The sequence below is a fragment of the Entelurus aequoreus genome, linkage group LG04 (assembly GCF_033978785.1).
Source record: "Entelurus aequoreus isolate RoL-2023_Sb linkage group LG04, RoL_Eaeq_v1.1, whole genome shotgun sequence".
Lineage (NCBI taxonomy): Eukaryota > Metazoa > Chordata > Actinopteri > Syngnathiformes > Syngnathidae > Entelurus > Entelurus aequoreus.
In genome coordinates, this window is record NC_084734.1 from 26,969,007 (window position 1) to 26,980,988 (window position 11,982).

Consider the following 11,982-nt stretch of genomic DNA (forward strand, 5'->3'; position numbering starts at 1 on the left):
GCGCCGTGTGTAATGTTCTATATTTTTAATGGAACATATAACATTTTGGTGTTGTTTACTAGAGTCATATTGCAGTCCACACCTATCTCTTATTTGTGAATGCTATCATATTGCAGTCTACACGTATCTCATATTTGTGACTGCCATCCTATTGCAGTCTACACATATCTCTTATGTGTGACTGCCATCTACTGGTCACACTTATCATTTCACCATGTACCAAATAAAATAGCTTGGAGGTCGGTAAGCACAACCAAAATTATTCCGTACATTAGGCGCACCGGGTTATAAGGCGCAGTGTCGAGTTTTGACAAAATGAAAGGACTTTAAGTGCGCCTTATAGTCCGAAAAGTACGGTAATCCTGCATGTACTTCCTTCCCCAATACTGCCATGCGACTAAAAACTCAGCTTTTACCTGACACACAAATGAAAGTTGCATATTCTCCTTTGGATACGTGGGACAGGAAAGACATCCTCTTCTTTTTCCTCCTGCGCACCTCCACCGCCACCAGCATCCGCTCATCACCGGGGATGAAGACGTCTTTGTTGATGGCTGACTGACTGTTCATTGTTGGGAGTCCGACCTGCACAAGTGATACACACTTTAGCTCGTAGCCCCTCGTGAGGGAAAATAATGTATGAACATACAGTTGGAAGTTTAGTGCAGTTTAAATGCAGGGAAGTATGAGAGAACCAAACGAAGGACGTGCCTTCACAGGAGAACTTTTTTGAAGCATTCAGCTAAGATGTTGGAGGGGAAACAGCATACAGTGTTTATATCATTTCAGTGTTGCTTTGTGTCCTACTACACATTAAAAACCACATATCCCAGAATGCCACATGCTCAAAACAAGTGTTTATACTTAACCACCTACAGTCATCCCTCGCTTCACATCATTTTTAGGCTTCATTCGTTTGTTCATTCGTTTACTTTATTAGTCCCCGAGGGGGAAATTCAGGTTTTCAGGGTGGGGCACGGGGATGTGTGTGTGCATATGCCCAATGTTCAGGGTTGACCTGGGCAAATTAAGCCCCTTTGAGCTTTTCAATCCGGCCCGCCGGACATTCTCAAATATTTTTTTTAGATCTTTAAGATGGAAACTGTAGCTGCCATTATGATGTGCAGTGATGTTTATGTCCTCTTTGTATTTAATTTATATTTGCATGTCTCATGACACATTATCTGTATGTAATACTGGCTGCATTTCTGATAGTTGTTTGTGCGCCATGTCGTTCCAGACCACAGCAAACATTAACCAGCTTGCAAAGATTGCAATAAATCCATTAGAAGAAGACGGCCTGTTGTTTTCTTTAACTTGGACACACACATATATACTTAAGCCAGTAATTTTCAGGAGTTATGTCACCCTCTGAGAAGCATCCGTTTTACTAATGATTACCAATGTTGTAAAAATGTGTAGAAAAAATATTACATTTCAACATTTCTGTCAACAAAGACTTGCGTCAGCCTGTGACACGTTGTCATTTTGATAGTAGGCTATTATAGTTAATTTAGACACATATTGTGTTGCCTTCAGAACACGATAAAAAATAAATAAATAAAACATAAAAACAAGGGAACCGGAGCCTCCTTTCATTGTTAAAGACAACAGATGATTAGATCACCACGTACCACCTGTGAAATCTAATCACCTGCCAGCTGTGTCTCGCCGTTCAGCACATGCCCCGCCTCTAGCCAATGGTGCTCCGCCCTCAACACCATTGACAGAGGCAGTGACCTTTGCTCCTGCAGGCGCGCTGATCACACTCTCCCTCCACACTAGGCTTTTTTTTTTTTTTTTTTTTAAACTAATCTGACCCTCGCCAGATCCTTGTAGTTCGCTGAGCTCCACACAAGGATCTTGGCTCGAGGGCATTGCAAACTCTCGCCCCATCCTTGCTTGTGAATGACTGAGCATTTCGTGGAATCTACTTTTACACCCAATCATGGCACCCACCTGTTCCCAATTTGCCTGTTCACCAGTGGTATGTTCCAAATAAGTGTTTGATGAGCATTCCTCAACTCTCTCAATATTTATTGCCACCTTTCCCAACTTCTTTGTCACATGTTCCTGGCATCAAATTCTAAAGTTAATGATTATTTGCACAAAAAAAAATGTTTATCAGTTTGAAAATACAATATGTTGTCTATGTAGCATATTCAACCGAATATGGGTTGAAAATGATTTGCAAATCATTGCATTCCGTTTATATTTACATCTAACAAAATTCCCCAACTCATATGGAAACGGGGTTTGTAGTTCGCTGAGCTCCACACAAGGATCTTGGCTCGAGGGCATTGCAAACTCCTTTAAGATAGCAAAAAATAATGAACCAATCAGGATCGCCGGGCGGGATTTCATAGATGTGACGTAGCGCCGAAGCGACTGTTTGATTCAAACAACAATGGCGGCATGCAGTGAGGAGTCGTGTGCTGACATTGATTCTGCTAATACAACTCTTTTGCGACATCGATCGTCTACTGACATTGCTGCGTTGTTTCAGTAAAAGTTCTCTAACTTTTCACTCTGTCGTTATCCAATAAGTCGGCTGTTCTGTTTTGGATTTCCCAGCGTCGCTCTCATCAGCTTCACGGGTTGATTTCGATGTGAATGGTTGAAGTAGCACGTCATTCAAGATAACGGACAAGTGGTTTATCCAATCACATACAATGATTTTTTGACAAGGCCCCGTCTTCTGAAATACATCTCCTTTTGAGAACTCCCAGATCCTTGTGTGGAGCTCAGCGAACTACAAGGATCTGGCGAGAGTCAGGTTATGAAAAAACATGTGGCAACAAATACAAACCCTGTTTCCCTATGAGTTGGGAAATTGTGTTAGATGTAAATATAAACGGAATACAATAATTTGCAAATCCTTTTCAACCTATATTCAGTTGAATGCACTACAAAGACAAGATATTTGATGCTCAAACTCATAAACTTTATTATTTTTTTGCAAATAATAATTAACTTAGAATTTCATGGCTGCAACATGTGCCAAAGTAGTTGGGAAAGGGCATGTTCACCACTGTGTTACATGGCCTTTCCTTTTAACAACACTCAGTAAACGTTTGGGAACTGTGGAGACACATTTTTTAAGCTTCTAAGGTGGAATTCTTTCCCATTCTTGCTCGATGTACAGCTTACGTTGTTCAACAGTCCGGGGTCTCCGTTGTGGTATTTTAGGCTTCATAATGCGCCACACATGTTCAATGAGAGATAGGTTTTGACTACAGGCAGGCCAGTCTAGTACCCGCACTCTTTTACTATGAAGCCACGTTGATGTAACACGTGGCTTGGCATTGTCTTGCTGAAATAAGCAGGGGCGTCCATGGTAACGTTGCTTGGATGGCAACATATGTTGCTCCAAAACCTGTATGTACCTTTCAGCATTAATGGCGCCTTCACAGATGTGTAAGTTACCCATGTCTTTGGCACTAATACACCCCCATACCATCACAGATGCTGGCTTTTCAACTTTGCGCCTATAACAATCCGGATGGTTCTTTTCCTCTTTGGTCCAGAGGACACGACGTCCACATTTTCCAAAAACAATTTGAAATGTGGACTCGTCAGACCACAGAACACTTTTCTAATTTGTATCAGTCCATCTTAGATGAGCTCAGGCCCAGCAAAGCCGACGGCGTTTCTGGGTGTTGTTGATAAACGGTTTTCGCCTTGCATAGGACAGTTTTAACTTGCACTTACAGATGTAGCGACCAACTGTAGTTACTGACAGTGGGTTTCTGAAGTGTTCCTGAGCCCATGTGGTGATATCCTTTACACACTGATGTCGCTTGTTGATGCAGTACAGCCTGAGCGATCGAAGGTCACGGGCTTAGCTGCTTACGTGCTGTGATTTCTCCAGATTCTCTGAACCCTTTGATGATATTACGCACCGTAGATGGTGAAATCCCTAAATTCCTTGCAATAGCTGGTTGAGAAAGGTTTTTCTTAAACTGTTCAACAATTTACTCACGCATTTGTTGACAAAGTGGTGACCCTCACCCCATCCTTGTTTGTGAATGACTGAGCATTTCATGCAATCTACTTTTATACCCAATCATGGCACCCACCTGTTCCCAATTTGCCTGTTCATCTGTGGGATGTTCCAAATAAGTGTTTGATGAGCATTCCTCAACTTTATCAGTATTTATTGCCACCTTTCCCAACTTCTTTGTCACGTGTTGCTGGCATCAAATTCTAAAGTTAATGATTATTTGCAAAAAAAAAAAGTTTATTAGTTTGAACATCAAATATGTTGTCTTTGTAGCATATTCAACTGAATATGGGTTGAAAATGATTTGCAAATCATTGTATTCCGTTTATATTTACATCTAACACAATTTCCCAACTCATATGGAAACGGGGTTTGTAATTCACCTCGGCCCTTACAGGGGATAATGATTAAGGAGCTTCTACAAAATACAAAGTAAAGATCAACAGCAGATCACAGCTGATGGTGTGTTTGACGGAGAAGCAGCTGAAAGGAGATGACGTACAAGTCTGCTGTACGAGGTAAATGCTGTACATCAGGAGTAGCCAACCCGATTGACCGGTCAATACCTGGGAATTTACTGGGAGACCCCCAAAAATATTAGGAAACAATGCATTATAATGCAACACATCAAACTTTTTCCAGCCTCCAAAATCGAACAACTCAACCACGACCACCACCGCTCGGCCATAACGAGAAGCTAACAGCCAAATAGAGTCTGTGAACATTGCTCCAAAGTACTGAGTTTTTTTTCAGCATTGTCCCACCCACACAACCATCTGATTGGTACACACGCAGCATTGTCCCACCCACACAACCATCTGATTGGTACACACGAAGCATTACCAGCCAATCAGCAGTGTGTATTCAGAGCGCATGTAGTCAGCGCTTCAGCGTGGAGCAGATAGGTGTTTAGCAGGTGAGCATCAGGCAGCGGACTCTCCCCAAATGATAATAAACACCTCCCAGTCAACTACTAGTAACATCACTATGAGCCCGTTGACCTTCTAGAAACTTAAACTGCAGCTCAGCTCGCTCGCAGTCCTGGCTTGAGGGGAAGGCTAATTACCTCTCAGTTCCAGCCACATCGACCCCTTCTGCGCGCCTATTTTCAGCTGCTGGGAATATTGTAAACAAGAAAAGAACCAGAGCATGTACACATGCTAACCTTTCTTCATTACAACTGTTAGTCACTCACTGGAATGAGTAGAATTGGTTATTGTGTACTGTGTTGGACTGGATGTTTATTTTGCACATGTTAAAAGCAATACTTAATGTTTACAGTGCTCCAGAATATTTAGATGGGCACTTTTTTGTATTGGATGTTTATCTTTATTTTTGCACATTTTAGCAAACAAGCAATACTTTCACTTTTGTTGAAATGTTTACACTGTTGTTACAGAATATTTCGTTTTGCACTTTTTTGTATTGGTTGTTTATCTTTATTTTTGCACATTTTAAAGCAAAATAAGCAATACTTTTACTTTTGAAATGCTTATACTATTGCAGAATATTAAGATTTGCACTGGATGTTGACTTTTATATTTGCACATTAAAAAGCAAATAAGCTACTTTTAATTTTGTTAAATGTTAAAGGCCTACTGAAACCCACTACTACCGACCACGCAGTCTGATAGTTTATATATCAATGATGAAATCTTAACATTATAACACATGCCAATACGGCCGGGTTAACTTATAAAGTGACATTTTAAATTTGCCGCTAAACTTCCGGTTCGAAACGCCTCTGAGGATGACGTATGCGCGTGACGTAGCCCGGCGAACACGGGTATGCCTTCCACATTGAAGCCAATACGAAAAAGCTCTGTTTTCATTTCATAATTCCACAGTATTCTGGACATCTGTGTTCGTGAATCTGTTTCAATCATGTTCATTGCATTATGAAGAAGGAAGCTGAGCAAGCAAAGAAGAAAGTTGTCGGTGCGAAATGGACGCATTTTTCGAACGTAGTCAGCCACAACAGTACACAGCCGGCGCTTCTTTGTTTACATTCCCGAAAGATGCAGTCAAGATGGAAGAACTCGGATAACAGAGACTCTAACCAGGAGGACATTTGACTTGGATACACAGACGCCTGTAGAGAACTGGGACAACACAGACTCTTACCAGGATTACTTTGATTTGGACGACAAAGACGCAGACGTGCTACTGTGAGTATGCAGCTTTGGCTTTTTTTTGCGTATGTACGTAACTTTTTTTAAATATATAAGCTTTATGAACCTTGGGTTAGGTGAACGGTCTTTTGGGCTGAGTGATTGTGTGTGTTGATCATGTGTTTGAATTGTATTGGCGTGTTCTATGGAGCTAGGAGCTAGCAGAGGAGCTAGGAGCTAGCATAACACGTACCATACCGTACGTGCGCGTCACGTAAGTAACTTTTTAAAAATATATAAGCTTTATGAACCTTGGGTTAGGTGAACGGTCTTTTGGGCTGAGTGATTGTGTGTGTTGATCAGGTGTGTGAATTGTATTGGCGTGTTCTATGGAGCTAGGAGCTAGCAGAGGAGCTAGGAGCTAGCATAAGAAACACGCAGGTGTTATTATGCAGGATTAATTTGTGGCATATTAAATATAAGCCTGGTTGTGTTGTGGCTAATAGAGTATATATATGTCTTGTGTTTATTTACTGTTGTAGTCATTCCCAGCTGAATATCAGGTACCGTGAGTATGCAGCCTTGGCTGCTAAACATTCGATAACTTGACCGTATGTGCGCGTCACGTACGTAACTTTTTAAAAATATATAAGCTTTATGAACCTTGGGTTAGGTAAACGGTCTTTTGGGCTGAGTGATTGTGTGTGTTGATCAGGTGTTTGAATTGTATTGGCGTGTTCTATGGAGCTAGGAGCTAGCAGAGGAGCTAGGAGCTAGCATAACAAACACGCAGGTGTTTTTATGCAGGATTAATTTGTGGCATATTAAATATAAGCCTGGTTGTGTTGTGGCTAATAGAGTATATATATGTCTTGTGTTTATTTACTGTTGTAGTCATTCCCAGCTGAATATCAGGTCACCCCCGGCTCTCACAGCATCTTCCCTATCTGAATAGCTTCCACTCCCCACTAGTCCTTCACTTGCACTTTACTCATCCACAAATCTTTCATCCTCGCTCAAATTAATGGGGAAATTGTCGCTTTCTCGGTCCGAATCTCTCTCACTTCATGCGGCCATCATTGTAAACAATAGGGAACTTTGCGTATATGTTCAACTGACTACGTCACGCTACTTCCGGTAGGTGCAAGCCTTTTTTTTATCAGATACCAAAAGTTGCAATCTTTATCGTCGTTGTTCTATACTAAATCCTTTCAGCAAAAATATGGCAATATCGCGAAATGATCAAGTATGACACATAGAATAGATCTGCTATCCCCGTTTAAATAAAAAAAAATCATTTCAGTAGGCCTTTAAAAGTTTTAAATGTTTACATTGTTACAGAATATTTAGTCATGTTGTTGTCAATGTTGACTGAGTGGCCATACTTCTTTTTTTTTGTAAATAAAAGCCATGCCTTTTGAAAAAACGGGCCTACATTTATTTTTTCATCTTCATTTTGAATAAAAAAAAAAAATCGGTAAAAGGAAAAATAATCTATAGATTAATCGGAAAAAATAATATATAGATCAACCGATTAATCGAAAAAATAATCTATAGATTAATCGATGGAAAAATAATCGTTAGCTGCAGCCTTAGTCGTGAGCGCAACAGATGATGCTCAGGATAGTTCATCCACAACTTTTTTCTTCTCCTGCTCATAAAGATCTGGCACAATCTTATCGCTGATGTGGGTGCGCGACGGGATGTCGTAACGTGGCTCAAGCACGTTCAGCATGTGTTTAAAACCCTCGTTTTGCACAACGGAGTCTGCACCTATAAACACACCGATTAAATGGTGCGGGGCGTTCAAGCTCCTCCGTTACTCCGCTCGCCATGACCACGCTGTGTGTGGACTGAATGTGCATGCGAACAACCTTTTTGTTTTGTTTTATATGTCAAACCGCGGATCACGTGTGTGCCTCCCCTTCCCATACCCACACCCACACCCACACCCAGACACACACACACGGCTCTTTTCTTCTCTCTGGCTTATGACAGAGGAAGATTTAGAAGAACGACACCGCAGCGCATCTGTTTCTAGCCGATACTACATAAAAAATAACGTAAAATAACGCAGTAACGCATCATGTAGTAACGGTAACTGAGTTACTGAATATAACAAAATAACGCGTTACATTACTAGTTACCGCCGAAACTAACGGCGTTACAGTAACGCGTTACTTTGTAACGCGTTAGTCCCAACACTGGTGCTGACATACCACAAGCATGTGACTCGAGGCAGATTGGGAGAGCACTAAGGGACTGAATTAAACCCCAGGTGGAAAATATATGTTTGTGTGTGTGTCCATTTTGTGTTGAGCTGTGAAAAAATCATTATGTTTAAAAAACAAACATTTGAGTAAATCAAACAAATTGGCAAGGCCCATGTTGGGTGGACATATTAATAAGGTGCACTAATTTATAGATAAAACTACTATTTGTGATTAATTATGAGTTAATTATGGACAAAATGTGATTAATGACGATTACATATTTTAATCGTTTGACATTATACAATATATTAAAATATAATGACAGTTGGTGCAGGGCCAGATTTTGCTTTGGTTCATGGCTCAGACCAAAGTTCTTCGGCTCAAAAACGTGGGTGACTACTGCTCGTACGTTATCATTACATTATTTCATTAAACTACTGAAGTTGTTTGTAGTAAATTCCCTTGTTTAGTTTTTCATACAATGTAAAAGTTACTTTTCCTTTTTAAAAGGCACGTTACATGTTAAAATTGTTGGGTTTTGTGAGGATCAAGCACCGATTCGATTTACCGTATTTCCTTGAATTGCCGCCGGGAATATAGTATTCGCCTGCCTGGAATTACAGCCGGGTCAAACTCGTTTCGCAAAATAATTAGCGCATGCTCGGCACTTCCGCCGGGTCAAATATGAGTCATTAAATGACTCCCGCCTCCTGGTGGTAGAGGGCGCTAGTGATCCTTCTTGCGATTACCAGTACTGCAGAAGACCGGTGCTGCAGAAGAAGACAACAAGCAGCAAGCGTGAGCAGCGATCGTTTGCTTGCACTTTTACCATGGAGGATTACATATCTAAAATAAAACAGTTTTCTAAACTGGACTTTCAATCGAAGCAGGAGGTAATAATTAAAGGAAGATCTCCAGAGACTTTTAAAACTGAAGAAAGATAAGGAAGACTGCCTTTGATCAGAAGCAACTGCACATGGACATCATTTATAAGTAAAGGTAAGACCACAATAAAGTTTTTTTATTAAATGTGCTTTTCATGATAAGGTAAACACCGGAGTGAGAAGAGATTTTAAAATAATTAGCGCATGCTTGCCCATCCCGCATGCTTTTGGTAAGCGCAGGAGTGAGAAGAGGTTTTAAATTAATTAGCGCCCCGGCGGCTATTCAAGGAAATACGGTATTTCAGATAATTTCAGATTCTCGATACAGTTTATAAAAAGTACAAGGGACGTCAATTAAACTTGCGTTCCATCCTCATACCCTCACTCTCTGTGTATAAAGAAGAAGAAAAACAATATTTTTGATATTTTTCCATATTCATCATAATTCATTCTCTACCTATTCCTTCATAATGTTGTTATTCTGTCTCTCCTGTCATTACTTATCAAGTTATCTATTTATTGTATACAGCATTCTGCTTTTTAGCCATGATCCTTCCTTTTACAGAAAAAATCTAACTTTGCAGTTTTTTCCAATTGCTTACAAACTACATTTTTTATTTTCACACAGTTAACAAAAGTCTACACACAGTAAACAAAACCACTGTGCAGATTTGTCTAATATTAGGCATAGACTCTGCTTCACAGTTTTTGCGAAATATTACACACAATGCTTTTACACACACCTTCCCATCTCTTACGCACATAAGAATTGTTATACACCCATTTTCACACTTTACACATTTAGTAGGAGTGTGATACACACATCTTTCTCTCCAGATTTTTTTTCAAACCTTGCTGTTGCCTAAATCTGCACATGTGGCCTATACTCAATGCTGTCATTTTTATTTATCTACAGATTTTTTTTCAAACCTTTGTATTTGTCTCAGATTTTAATTTGTACTGTATGTCATTGTTGACTACTGTGATATGTTACTTTACCTGACTGTGGTAAAAATACATATTTTAAGTTTGCAGCATCATTGTTGAGCAGTTCTTGAAAAGATTACAGGATATTTTTACTTTGTCTTTAGGTCCTTACATATAGGCCCGCTTCAAAGTCAAAAATGACGATTGCTATGGATTTGCCGATACATTTTGTCAAGTTACAGTAACCATTCTTCACATATGCTTAAAAAGCTCGGGTAAAATGCCCCAAACATGTCATTTCTTATAGTAAAATAGGGTTTTTTACAAATGTGTTTTGTATTTATCACTGTTCTGGGTAACTCACTCCAATAGCATCTTATCATTTGAAGTCTGTGTGAGTGAGATGAAAATAAAACTGCATTTTTACAAATGCTTGCTTTATTTTGATGAATGTTTTGACCGAAGTGTGTCATTTTGCAAATAATCTAGGAATTAAGAAAATTGAATGTGGTGTTTGGAAAAGTGTGTAAATCCTTTTGAAAAAAGACACACAGTTAGTAAAATTGTGTGTAAGCAAATGGAAAAAACTGTATCAACAATCGTAAAGACCACTCAGTCAAACCAATACTGTAAATGTACATTTCTGTATGGACACTCTTCATAACTCACACAATTTTCTCCTCAATACTTGCAACTTATTGAAGTATCTCAGTCATTTCTTACTTTAAGGTCCGATGACGGATGAAGTCACTGTGAGTGTTATAATTATGACCAATTACTTGTATTATTTCACAAATCGCAAACATTCATATTGTATATCAGGAAAGCAAATAGTATTTCTTTGCTAAGAAGGTAAGACAAAACAGTCTTACTTACCTCTCGTTGTTCTACTCGTCAATATAAAAAGGTCTTGTTAGTGAGGGTGGTGTTAGTGTGGAGTTAGATGAAGTGGATAATAAAGCTGCCAGGAATTTATACCCTGGCGACCCAGCGAGTGCTGTGAAGACACGTGAACCTCTGTGAGCATCAGAGGAGGATGACACTGACCAAACAGTCGCTCTCTGTTTCAGACAATCGCCACATTTACGTATGGTTACTAAATTAGTCGACTTTTGACCACAGCTTCTGTAAACACCTTTTTCAGATCTGAACCAAAAAAATATTATTCAGAAGATGACCATGACCACTGGCATATGTCTGTATTAGCTCCAATATAAGCTGTTATATTAGCTATTAGACTAATTCTTCCAGGATTTAGGGGGCTTTTTTTTTCATTGTTAATTTCCCGGCAGCATTTTCAAATAATTGTGGCAAAAATTGCAATGTTTTAAGGCTTATTTTTTAATTGTCATTACATTCTCTTGTGATTTTATTAATTTGTCATTTGTGTTTTTGTGGTGAAGTTAATGAATTAAAGGCCTACTGAAACCCACTACTACCGACCACGCAGTCTAATAGTTTATATATCAATGATGAAATCTTAACATTGCAACACATGCCAATAAGGCCAGGTTAACTTATAAAGTGCAATTTTAAATTTCCCGCGAAACTTCCGGTTGAAAACGTCTAGGTATGATGACGTTTGCGCGTGACGTCAATGGTTGAAGCGGAAGTATTGGGACACATTGTATCCCAATACAAACAGCTCTGTTTTCATCGCAAAATTCCACAGTATTCTGGACATCTGTGTTGGTGAATCTTTTGCAATTTGTTTAATGAACAATGGAGACTGCAAAGAGGAAAGCTGTAGGTGGGATCGGTGTATTAGCGGCTGGCTGCAGCAACACAACCAGGAGGACTTTGAGTTGGATAGCAGACGCGCTATCCGACGCTAGCCGCCGACC

The 11,982-nt window shown here is 39.7% G+C and overlaps 1 protein-coding gene across 3 annotated transcripts in view; it reads right to left on the bottom strand.

Annotated features, from left to right (window-relative positions):
• Positions 1–11,148, bottom strand: part of LOC133648408 (syntaxin-binding protein 6-like) — a 45,260-nt gene extending 34,112 nt beyond the window's left edge. For all 3 annotated transcript variants that reach the window (XM_062044466.1, XM_062044463.1, XM_062044465.1), the window contains exons 1-2: positions 11,015–11,148; positions 417–585 (exon numbers count right to left, since the gene is read on the bottom strand). In XM_062044466.1, the coding sequence (XP_061900450.1) occupies positions 417–570 (154 nt within the window). In that variant the 5' untranslated portion in view covers positions 571–585; positions 11,015–11,148. The remainder of the gene's footprint in view (positions 1–416; positions 586–11,014) is intronic.
• Between the last annotated feature and the right edge of the window lie 834 nt (positions 11,149–11,982).